At 42.8% G+C, this 10,864-nt stretch overlaps 2 protein-coding genes across 2 annotated transcripts; one reads left to right on the top strand and one right to left on the bottom strand.

Annotated features, from left to right (window-relative positions):
* Positions 1–1,985: 1,985 nt before the first annotated feature.
* Positions 1,986–7,335, top strand: MED31 (mediator complex subunit 31). Its single transcript, XM_049803109.1, has 4 exons — positions 1,986–2,085; positions 5,259–5,336; positions 5,992–6,088; positions 6,820–7,335. The coding sequence occupies exons 1-4, from the start codon at positions 2,076–2,078 to the stop codon at positions 7,010–7,012; spliced, it is 378 nt and encodes a 125-aa protein (XP_049659066.1). The 5' UTR covers positions 1,986–2,075; the 3' UTR covers positions 7,013–7,335.
* Positions 7,336–8,251: 916 nt separating this feature from the next.
* TXNDC17 (thioredoxin domain containing 17) lies at positions 8,252–10,862 on the bottom strand. The gene is made up of 4 exons (XM_049803110.1): positions 10,657–10,862; positions 9,562–9,643; positions 9,191–9,266; positions 8,252–8,541 (listed from the first exon to the last, which is right to left on the bottom strand). The coding sequence occupies exons 1-4, from the start codon at positions 10,796–10,798 to the stop codon at positions 8,473–8,475; spliced, it is 369 nt and encodes a 122-aa protein (XP_049659067.1). The 5' UTR covers positions 10,799–10,862; the 3' UTR covers positions 8,252–8,472.
* Between the last annotated feature and the right edge of the window lie 2 nt (positions 10,863–10,864).

Here is a 10,864-nt window from a genome sequence, read left to right as displayed (position 1 = left end):
TCACATTGTACATCATTAAATCTGTGATGTTAGAGCATGAACAGTTCAGATCTGGAACATGAAGTCTTCCTGAGAAACCTGGAGGATTGATGAATCACTAATGGTAGCGATGATAAAAACATAAATGCGAAGATCCATGGTAAAATGAGCACTTCAAGCCATGTCACTGCCTCCCAGAAGAGCAACAACAGTGCCAGGTAAGTAGAATGAAAAATCCTAGCCTTGAGATACTTGTTGTGGGTTTAAGGCAGACTGCTCTCTAGGTAAAGACTCTGTCTACAGACAAACCCCCCTACGGTTCCACTGCGAGGGGGCTCTAACATGAGCTCAGCTAGAGTTTTAGACATTATAAAACCTCCACAGAAAGAAGCTGCAGAAAAACAGATTTTATAAGTTCTGCTGTTCATGGATTTGCTTGGCTTATTTTCATTTCTGTTGGCACATCCTAGCTCTAATAAAGTGATTTTTAAAATCACTTATACTGACTTCTAACTTAAAATATCTTGTACACTTAGAAAAGCAGTAACCTCTTAATATAGATCATAAAGAGATCAAAATGTCAAATAATAATTTTTGCTTGATTTTTAGGTATAGAACACTTGTTTTATATCATAAGCACCAAATTGCTTACTGAATGAGTAGTTCTTAAGGTTTCTCCTGCAACCAACTTTGCAATATCCTGGTCTAAACTGATTCCACATTCGAAAAGAATTCTGCACTGTTTTATAACAAGTCCATCATTTCTGGAAGATCAGTTACGTTTAATCTACAGATCTCCTCCAGAAATTCTGTTGCTATTGCCTTGGGGCGGTACAGAACTCTGAGAAATGCACTCTTAAAATGTCCTCCTTACTCATCTACCAGAGGATAGGTCACATGGCTGGTTTATGATATCTGGATAACATTGACAAAATGCTAACCTTTCCAGCCATATTACTGTTAGAAAGAATTTTTTGTTGTTGTTGTTAGGAAGCAAGCCTATAAAATGTAGTCATAAGGATGTTATCTTTATGCCTACACTGGATCCTATTGTAACTAGCATTGCATATGTTAATTTCCCCCACCTCCCCCCCCAGATAGCGAAATCTTGCAGATTTTTGGATACTGCTACATAAAGGTGTTAAGTAAGGTTTCCATTTGTTTTGCTTGCAAAGTTTTCAGAGTGAAGTGATTGATGTAAAACTGAACTTTGGTCATTTAAAAACACACTGGAGTTTGTACTTTGATTTCTGAGTACTTTGATTTTTGACTTCTGCCACTTTAAAGTTTGATGCAAGCTACAGCAGAGCAACTTGAAAAGGGAAGGAGTTTTTCCAATACTACATTCAGTCTGGGTTTTTATTTGGATATTGGAATCTCTGAACATTCTTTCCAACTACAGATATTATATGCCCTGTTACTTCAAAATAAACAGGAGGTATTCCTTTACCTGCAGCGGTAAATGGATGATGCCTGTTAAGCTCGAAATCCAAATTCCTATGCATCTTATCTACGTGTTTCCATGTAATATTGTCATGGGGCAAATACTGCCTCCAAGGAGTGTACATTTCCCTCATGAAACTGATGGAACTAATCTTTTCGGTAACTGAAAATGTAAAACAATCAGCATTTGTCCAAGGGACCTTATATCAGTATCTAAAAACGAGTGCAGAATGAGGAATCCTGTCATCGTACGTCTGAGAAGGGTGGATGAAAGTTTTCCCGAGCAAGGCGCTTTACCAGGGGAAAACTGCAGCGCATGAGACGAAGGCAGCACCGACTCGACCCTTCCTGCGCTCCCCGCTCTCTGCGGACGGAGTACGCGGCTCTGAGGCCCGCTCCCGAGCGGTCTCCACCGCCGCTCCCGCAGCCGGCGGGGAGCGGGCTCCGCTGCCGCCGGCCCGAGGCCCGCCGCGCCGCTCGCCTTCCCGCGCGCACACGCCGCCCCGCCTTCCCGCCCGGCACGTTGCCGGGCAACCGCCGCCGCCTTCCCGGCGTGCCTCAGTGCTGCTTGTCGCCGGGCTTCCGTCCGCCGGCAGCGGTGGTCGCCGCCGCCATCTTGTGCCCGGGCGTTTCCTGCAGCCCGGCGGGCCGCCATGGAGACAGGTGAGGGGTGGCGGTCGCCGCCGCCTCCCGGGCGCTCGGGGCCGCGCGGCGAAGGGTCGGGCAGGCCGAGCGCTTGCGGCCCGGGGAGAGGCCGCCTGCGGTCCTGCCGCACAGGAGCTGGGGCCGCCCTGGCGGGGCGGCAGGTGCCGGGCGGGTTCTGAGCCCGCTCCCTCGGAGAGGGGGGCTTGGGGCAAGCTCCTACTGCCCCGCGGGCCCTCCCGTTTCTGCCCTGGTCTGGCCGGCTGCGGCGCCCCGTTTGCCCCGTTGCCGTTGTTCGTGGAAGTACCCGCGTCCCTCCCCCCGCGGCCGTGGGAGGGGTGGTGGTGAGAGGGCGTCAGAGGGCGCGTCCGTGGTGGTAGAGCTAACACGCCTTCCCAAAACTCTTATCTAATAGCTTTTGCCACGGGTAGCACCCTGACCTCCTTTTTAACATCTGCCCTTGATTCAGGAATCGGAGCTGCAAATCTGGGAGCACAAGGCCTTTGGTCAATCCCAGTCTGTCCTTCATCTTTATTCCTGTGCAAAGCATTGGTTTTCACAGTTGTCCACGAGCTAGTTGCTATGCCTGGATAGCTTTTCGGAAAAAAGGTGGCGTTTTTAGATGCAGCCTTTTCAGAAGCATGTATGTCCTGCTGTTAAGGTCTGTCGATGGCCGCAGCTGGGAACTGAAAGTTGGCCTCACAGTCCGGTGAATGAGTGGTCTCTAGTGGTAACAGCAGGCCTCCGAGAGTTGAGAGCCTGTCTTCCACCGAGAAGGGTTTGCTGTGTGTTCGTTATGGTTAAGACTTAGGCATTCTCCTTATTGTTACCTGTGTTCTCAACTTGCATTGTACTGCCCCTGTATTCTCTGCTCAAGTTTCTTATTTTTTTGAAGGACATAGCCATTTCTCTGTAGGATGGAAATGCTCAGAGGTATGAAGTGGAGCCGCTAAGGAATTAGAGACTTGTTACTAAAATATAGTGGCAAATAGAATTTATCAAATTACTATAATCTAATTTCTATGTCATAAGTTTTATAAGTATTACATAAATAATTTCTCCTCCTTAAAATATTTAATTTAGTCTTCATTGATGCTACAAAAATTAAAAGAACTAAAGGCAGCATTGGCTATTTTAAACATTACAAAAATGCCTGGTTAGTAATTTGTAAAAAATAATTTAAAATGTATAATCATCATTTACATGGATTTTTTTTTTTTTACCTGTCAGGATCCCCCTAGAACTTATGTTCTCCATGAAATATTTAATAGCTTTCAAAATAAGTACAAACTTCGGTGGTATGGTGAAAATAGGTGAGGGAAAATTTGTAATAACCAGCCTGGATCAAATAACATTGTTTACACCAATAGCAAAGAGAGGCATTTTTCTAGAATATGGTGACAATGAAAAAGAAAAAATTTTAAAATTAAGATACTTTCTTATTTTTAGAATCATGCCATCAAAGTCAGTTGATTCTTTATTCCTCTTTTTTGGTATGGTAGCCCCCACCTCATATAGTCATGGGCATAGATGCAGAAATGAAGTGAATTTCTTATGACCACTGCTAAATGCTCAAAACCTGTCAGTACCCAGCTTTGATTTGGTATTGGGTTCAAGTAAGTAGGCTGTTATTCCATATTTCATCTTTCAAGATGGGACTGTTTGGCAGAGTATCAGAGTAGTTCATGTTCAAAGAAACCTTTGGAGATCATCTAGTCCAACCCCCTGCTCAAAGCAGGGTCAACTAGACTCGATTGCTCAGGACCTTGTCTAATAAGGTCCTCAGTATGTTCCAAGGATGGAGATTCCACAGCCTTTCTGGACAACATGTTCCTACAATGAATCACCTTCACAGTAAAAAAACCCCAGACACCCCCCCCCCCCCCCCCCAAACCAACCCCCCTCAACTTATGTTTAAAAGGAATTTCCTGTGCTTCCATTTGTGCCCATTACCTTTTTCTGTCTTTTGTCTGGGCACCACTGAGAAGAGTTTTGATTCTGTCTTCATTCCTTCACATCGCATATTTATACACGTTGATAAGATCATTCCCGAGACTTTTCTCAAAGCTGAACACTCCCAGCTCTCTGAGTCTCTCTTCCTGTGTCAGAAGCTCTGCTCCCTTAATTATTTTTGTGTCCCTTCTCTGGACTTGCTTCTATATATCCATGTCTTCCTTGTCCTGGGGAGTCCAGAATTGGATGCAGCATAGCAGATGAGGTTCTACCAGTACTGAGTAGAGGGGAAGGATCACCTACCTCCCTTGAACTGCTGACAATGCTTTTCCTAATGCAGCTGAGGATGCTGTCGAGCTTCTTTGCTGCAGCGGCTCACTGCAGGTCATATTCAACTTGTCTACCAGGACCCCAGGTCCTTTTCTGCAAAGCTGCTTTTCAGAAGGTTGGCCCCCAGCCTGCACTGTTGCACGGGGTTATTCCTCCCCAAGTGCTGGACTTTGCATTTCACTTTGTTGAACTTCATGAGATTCCTGTTGGCCCATTCCTCCAGCCTGTTGAGGTCCCTCTGAATGGCTGCACAACCCTCCTGTGTTTCAGCCACTCCTCCCAGTTTTTTGTATTCTGCAGACTTGCAGTGTGTGCAGTCTGTCACATCATCTGGGTCATAAAGATGTCAAACAGCACTGAATCCCTATCAGCCCCGATGGTATACCAGTAGTGATTGATGTACATTGTACTGTGAGAACACTGCAGTATTCCTACTAGTGTACTATATCAAGATACCTTTCTGAAAATATATAATAATTATATAATATATATTTATAATAATAAAAAAAAATGCTGCCTTGCACTACTAAAAATACATACAACTAAGACTTCAATGGGCTGAACAGTTCCCTGTTCTTACCTTCTTAATTTTTGCTGTACAAATATTCCAGGCTTCTTGCTCTTCCCTTTTCTTTCACTCTAAACAAAGCGTCAGTGGGTATTCCTCCATTCTTTGCACTTGCTTGACTGTAAAAAAAAACACCCACCCCAACGTGTATATTTTATTAATGCAGGCTCAATGCTGATTCATGTAATGAAGGGTTTGCTAAATGAATCTGTATCTATTATGGGGAGTTACTGCTTTTTCTCCTGTTTAAACACATTATCTCTATTTGTATGGCTCCAACTGAGAAAATTACTTTCAAATCTATTGTGTGGGTCCAGTTCTTACTGGTTTTCTTGTATATCAGATGATACAGGAAATCGACTTCGGTTCCAGCTGGAGTTAGAGTTTGTTCAATGTCTGGCAAATCCAAATTACCTCAACTGTGAGTACTTAAAAATAAATATAAGGATCCTGAGGAATGAATATAGTTTAATGGTGTTTATTATTACTGGTGATGTTAAACAGGGCAAGAGAGGGCTAAATAAAGAAAAGAGAATGGGTCTTTCACAGCATAAAGGTAGTCTGTAAATAATTTGTCTAGATTTCTAACAGGTGGGTTTTTTAAAAATGCAAAATGTTTTATTGATTGAAATAAAAAAAGAAAGGTGCATCTATCTGGTGGAGGAAAAAAAAAGTTCAAGTCTGTAGTTAAAAAGTAATGTCAAGTTAACAGTATTCCTTTATCTGAAAACAGAATTTTACTAATGTGAATAAGTTTCAGGTACTATACTTAATTCCCTGCCAATTTTGATGCTACAGGCAAAATTTCCTGAAAAAGCTGTTCTCTTCCTTGCTGTTGTATGAAAGATACATACTGTAAGGGAGATAAGACTAATTTATTATGCCTAGTATGTTGACATAAAAATATATTTTTTCTTTTTTTTTTTTCATTTTGAATTGGCAAAATTTGATTGTAATGATAAAGTGTTGACTAAGGTGCCTCTTTGTATAGTTTTGTGAATATGTATTCTTCAAGTTTGGCAGACTTTTTTAATGCATCTATAACTGACAATTCCTTATTTGTCATTTTATTTCAGTTCTTGCACAAAGAGGCTACTTCAAAGACAAAGCTTTTGTAAATTATCTTAAATATTTACTTTATTGGAAAGAACCTGAATATGCAAAATACCTGAAGTAAGTGTTAAAATCACTTAGGTTTCTGCATTTTAATGATTTGATGTTTACATTCTGTTATGTACTGTATAGCAGCATAGCAGTATTTGATTGCTGTCTGTAACCTTACCTTTGTCCTCCCCACTGTGTTTGTATGCAGCATAAATTTTCCTGTTTCCAACAGTCCAGATGTAGCAAGAATAGATAAAATTATAAAACTTGTCTTTCACGAGTCGTTTATGGAAACTTCCTTTTGCAGCCTTTATCTGCACTTTGCCATTTGTTTAAAATAAAACTATTGAACATTATGGTACAAAGCTACTTCAGTTAGGCCCAGTAAGTACGTTTTAAGAGTAATTTTGCATTCTTGATGCTTACGTGAAACAAAGGATGACTTGTGTGCAAACTCCAAATTTTGGGAAAACAGTTCTTGGGTATGTTCTTTAAATAAGCTCTGGAAACAAATATTGTAGCTATTATGTATTTGCTTTAATAAAATCTAGCTGTTAGAAGAACTACTCTAAGCAAGCATGTACATGCATTTATAAACTGTTCCTGGACTCCTTGTTTCCTAGCCGAATACTGAAATTACTAAGTTAGTGTGTGGAATATGTACAGTCTTAAATGGTTTGATATGCGAGTAAAGCACATACATGATAAAACTAAAATAATGAACTGCAGAATTATCAGAGACTCCAGTTTTAGTGTACCTTGTAAAAACTTGTATTAAAGTATGTTTATTTTTAATCCAGGTATCCTCAATGTTTGCATATGTTAGAGCTGCTCCAGTACGAACATTTCCGCAAAGAACTGGTAAATGCTCAGTGTGCTAAATTTATTGATGAACAACAGATTCTTCACTGGCAGCACTATTCACGGAAAAGAATGCGCCTCCAGCAAGCACTTGCAGAGCAGCAGCAACAAAACAACACCTCTGTAAAATGAAGAATGCTTGGAAGAGTGATGATAAGGTGTACTTTGTGTCAGCTGAAGTATTTACAAGAGAGGGATGAACCCTTTTGTAGGTTTGGCTCTGGGTGCGTGTACATTTAATTTTTTGATTTATCAAGTGACTGGGTTTTTCTTTCATCAAGTTCTTTAAAGATACAAGACTGATAAAAACCTAACTCTGCAATTTATTTTGTAGCATGGACAATTTTGTAAGAACATTACTTCCTGTAGTTATTGATTCCTCTTGATTTTGAAAGCAAAACATAGTTGTGTTACTTACTGACATTTAAGTATCTAATAAAAAGTGTAGCTCAGAAGTCTATTCTTAGGAGGCATTTTCCTTGGAGAATAATGATCTGTCTCAAAGCGTGGCTAAGAACTCCTCATGTACTACTTTTTACAACTGCAGGTGAGCAAAGTTGAAGTGATGATATTGTACAAAATCTAAATTATGGATTTTTGCCTTGAAACAGAGCTGAGCTATTACTTGTCATTTCTGTTTGCCTGGTAATCATTGTTGCTGGGCGGTCTTACAGAGTTTTCCTTACAGCATGTTTTACAGATAGAAATCAAAGTGTGATGAGATAAGGACTGCAAGTGGAGCAGAGATAAGTAATAATAAACTTTGCAGATACTCAACAGAAGGAAATAGGCTGTAGCTGTATCTGTTCCATTAAAGTCAGCTTACTTTAATCTTGGTTTTCTGCCAGTGAAATAGTGGCTGCTCTTAGGCTTCTCTACAGTACATGTAGTGAAAAGAATTTGCATTACGAAAAAAGGTGTAAATGCTTGCAGTATTGGAGAAGCATTTGCCATTTATTCCTGTATAGTTTTTATTGTAAGAACACAGATCTTGGCAGCTGTCAGGTATTTAATTTTCATATTTTAGATTGTATTTGTACTGCATTCATGTTATACCTCATATCCTTGCAGGAACAGGTACTGCAACTGTTAACCCTTAACATGTGACCAGTGACACCTAAGACTGTCAGCCTTCAGCTTATCAAACTTAAGACTGAACAGATAAGCCATTAAACATCTTTGGCATTGAAAATTTAACAGCTTCAGTAGCTATGTGAAGTCAGATTTAGGAAGAATAAGGAGGTTTTTCTGTTTCTCTTACCCGCCCCTTATTCACTATTGAAGGTATAACGTGGCAGTTGAGTTTTACTCTTCAGTAATTGTAGACTTCTCTCCATTTGTAACATGAGCTCAGCTCCTCTGAAAAGAGACTGTTTGCAAACTCAAGTTTATTTGAACATGAAAGGAAAGATACAGTTTTTTGTTGCAAGATTTTAGTGGAAGGTTTGGACCTAGAATTTAATGACACTTATTTTGACTAGTCTGAAGTAATTAACCATGAAAGTTTTTTAAAAAGTTTAAGGATTGCTTGAAAAGGACACTGCACATAGCTTGAGGTTAACATCTTAGTAAATGATTGACTACTGGAGGATTTAGTCTTCAGTAAACAACATACGCACAAGCTCTGCTTTAAAACATTCTTCTTCAACCAGCTTCTGAGGCTGAAAGAAAAATTAAGATGTTTTAGGGGCAATTCAAAAACCTGTTCTAGACTAGAGCCATTTGTACCTACTAACATTACCCATACTCCAGCAATTGTTTTTCGGGGGAGGGTAGTGGAGTAGAGTGGAGCAAGCAAGGTAAGAAAACTGAAAAATGCCTGAAGGTTTTCTGGCCTTGGAAGATGCATTTTTAAGAAAGTAACTACTAATTTAAATAATATGTACAAGTTAAAACTTGAGCTGTAGTCTGTCTGAATCGAGAGTGTACTGCACTTAACTTGTTTCACTCCTGTAATTCAGCATTTGGATTTTTTAAAATTTGAGGAGCTGCAAGGCGGGAAGCTAACAATATATTGCTATGAATTTTCTCTACCCCTCAACCACTACATGCTGAGTGTACATATTTTATTTACTATATATTGACTATAGACAACATTACACAGAAAGCAGAGTGGTTCTCTCTGGAGGAACTGTTTGAGCCAGGAAGGGTGCACGGGTGGGAGCAGAAGAGCTGTTCCTAATTGTCTGCTCTTTTTAAACAAGAGAGGGTATCAGAAAGCATGCATGACTAATTCATTTAGAGCCATAAGCTCCTGCCAGTTTCCCATTTGAATGCCTGTAGATCCCAAACATACAATAAATCACTTACTGTTCCATATTTAAGTAGTGTAGGCACTCCTGTTAGTTTCAGATTCTTCCTGAATTCATTGTTGGGATCTTTCCAGCTGTTCAGGAAGAAGGGGTTAAGGACAGCTTGTAGAGGTGCAGTTTGAAGTCAGCCTGTTAAAATTCCTTCCAAATGATGATTCAAAGGTCTTTGCCTCACACCTCCCCAACCCACTTCTCAGAACAAGCATGCAGATAGTTCACATTAGGGATGGGGTAGACCTCAAAACTGAAAAAAATGCTTCATCCCTTGCAGAAAAGGACAGTTCAGTCAGTTGTTCCAACAGGTTAGTTAACCTTCAGCCCACGAATAGCAAAGTTATATCAGTTGTTGGCATTAAAACAGTTACTTACTAGGCTCTGTCTCCTACTAGGCAGTAGATGAATACAGACTCATCAGGCATGTTATGAAGTTCCTTCCTCACAACCGGTTCAGCTAGAGAGTAATTTTTAAAATCTGTTAGTAGTTAATACTTTTACTGTGCTACAGAATCGTATGGATCTACTTTGACCAGCAAGGCTGCTAATTAATGTTATGTCTGCTTCAGGTAGGGATCTGTATTTTGTTTCCTCTGGTTATCCACAAGCTTTGCAGAATTTATTACACACTCAGTGTTGAAGGGACTTGTCTTTGAGTAAAGGCCTGTTTCTGCTTTACCAAGTAAGAAAAATAATAACTGTCCCCTGTCTGTACAAAAGCCCACCAGAACAGCAGTAAGCAGTCGCCATATGTACTCTGTCATGTATGATCCAGAAAGTTCAGTGCTATCTTTTCTGAGGAACTGCCTTCATCTTCCACTGCCGGATGCTGGCTGGCAGGTAGGTCACTTCTGCCTCTGGACATACAAAGCAGAGGTGAGTTAACTGATGATAAGATTCACATCTCATTGTCTGCTGGGCCTCTGCACCAGCCTCTGCTGAACAAGATGTTGCATTACATGCCGTTCAGCAGAATGCGGCTAACAAAGCCGAGAGCAGGACGGACAGCTTGTTACTGAGGCAGCGGCTTTAGCCAGCTCCTCGTCACAGCCTACGCTGCGGGTAGCGCAGTTAGCAGTTAGCTGGTGACTGCAGCTAGCGCTTGAAACCTGGACCTCGCGCGGTCCACTCGCGATCCTCGACAATGGAGGCTGGGGAGGGAGGCGGGATGTTGCGAGGCCGCTCTGCAGCAGGACCTGCCGGCGGCCCACCTTGCCTGTTCCAGGAAGGGCACCCGCGGCCCCTCAGGCAAATGGAAGAGACGGCGCCTACCGGCGGGCCGCGGTAGCCGGCCCGAGGGCGCGCCCATCAGCGAGGTCCCCGCGGGGCTGAGCGCGAAGGCGGCCCCGCCGCGGCCGGGGGCCCTGCGAGGGCCGAGGCAGACTGGCGCTCCCCCGCCGCGCCGCCGGCCGCCTCTGCGCCCGCCGCGCCCCCCGCAGCGGGGAGTCCCGCCCGCCCCGCGGGCCTCACCCGTCACGCAGTCCGGGCACCAGCTCCTGCCCTCGGCGTCCTTGTCGCCGCAGAAGAGCGCGAAGATGGGCCGGCCGTGGTAGCGCTGCGCCGTCTGCACGAACTCGGGGTACCCGCGGACCTGCTTCTCCTCCCAGCCCATGGCGCCCGGCGGAGGCGGCGGCGGGAAGGGGCGGGCTCCGCCGCGGGCCCGCTTCGGGCGCCGTAG

Source organism: Accipiter gentilis, chromosome 6 (genome assembly GCF_929443795.1).
Source record: "Accipiter gentilis chromosome 6, bAccGen1.1, whole genome shotgun sequence".
Lineage (NCBI taxonomy): Eukaryota > Metazoa > Chordata > Aves > Accipitriformes > Accipitridae > Astur > Astur gentilis.
The sequence above is the reverse complement of the archived record's forward strand: the minus strand, read 5'-3'. Positions and strand labels throughout refer to the sequence as shown.

Coding starts and splice junctions, on each gene's coding strand:
- MED31 (XM_049803109.1), top strand. Junction 5,337..5,991: donor AAATCCAAATTACCTCAACT/GTGAGTACTTAA, acceptor ATTTTATTTCAG/TTCTTGCACAAAGAGGCTAC. Junction 6,089..6,819: donor GAATATGCAAAATACCTGAA/GTAAGTGTTAAA, acceptor TTTTTAATCCAG/GTATCCTCAATGTTTGCATA.
- TXNDC17 (XM_049803110.1), bottom strand. CDS start 10,798: ATGGGCTGGGAGGAGAAGCAGGTCCGCGGGTACCCCGAGTTCGTGCAG. Junction 9,267..9,561: donor CTAGTAGGAGACAGAGCCTA/GTAAGTAACTGT, acceptor CTTCCTGAACAG/CTGGAAAGATCCCAACAATG. Junction 8,542..9,190: donor CACTACTTAAATATGGAACA/GTAAGTGATTTA, acceptor TTTTTCTTTCAG/CCTCAGAAGCTGGTTGAAGA.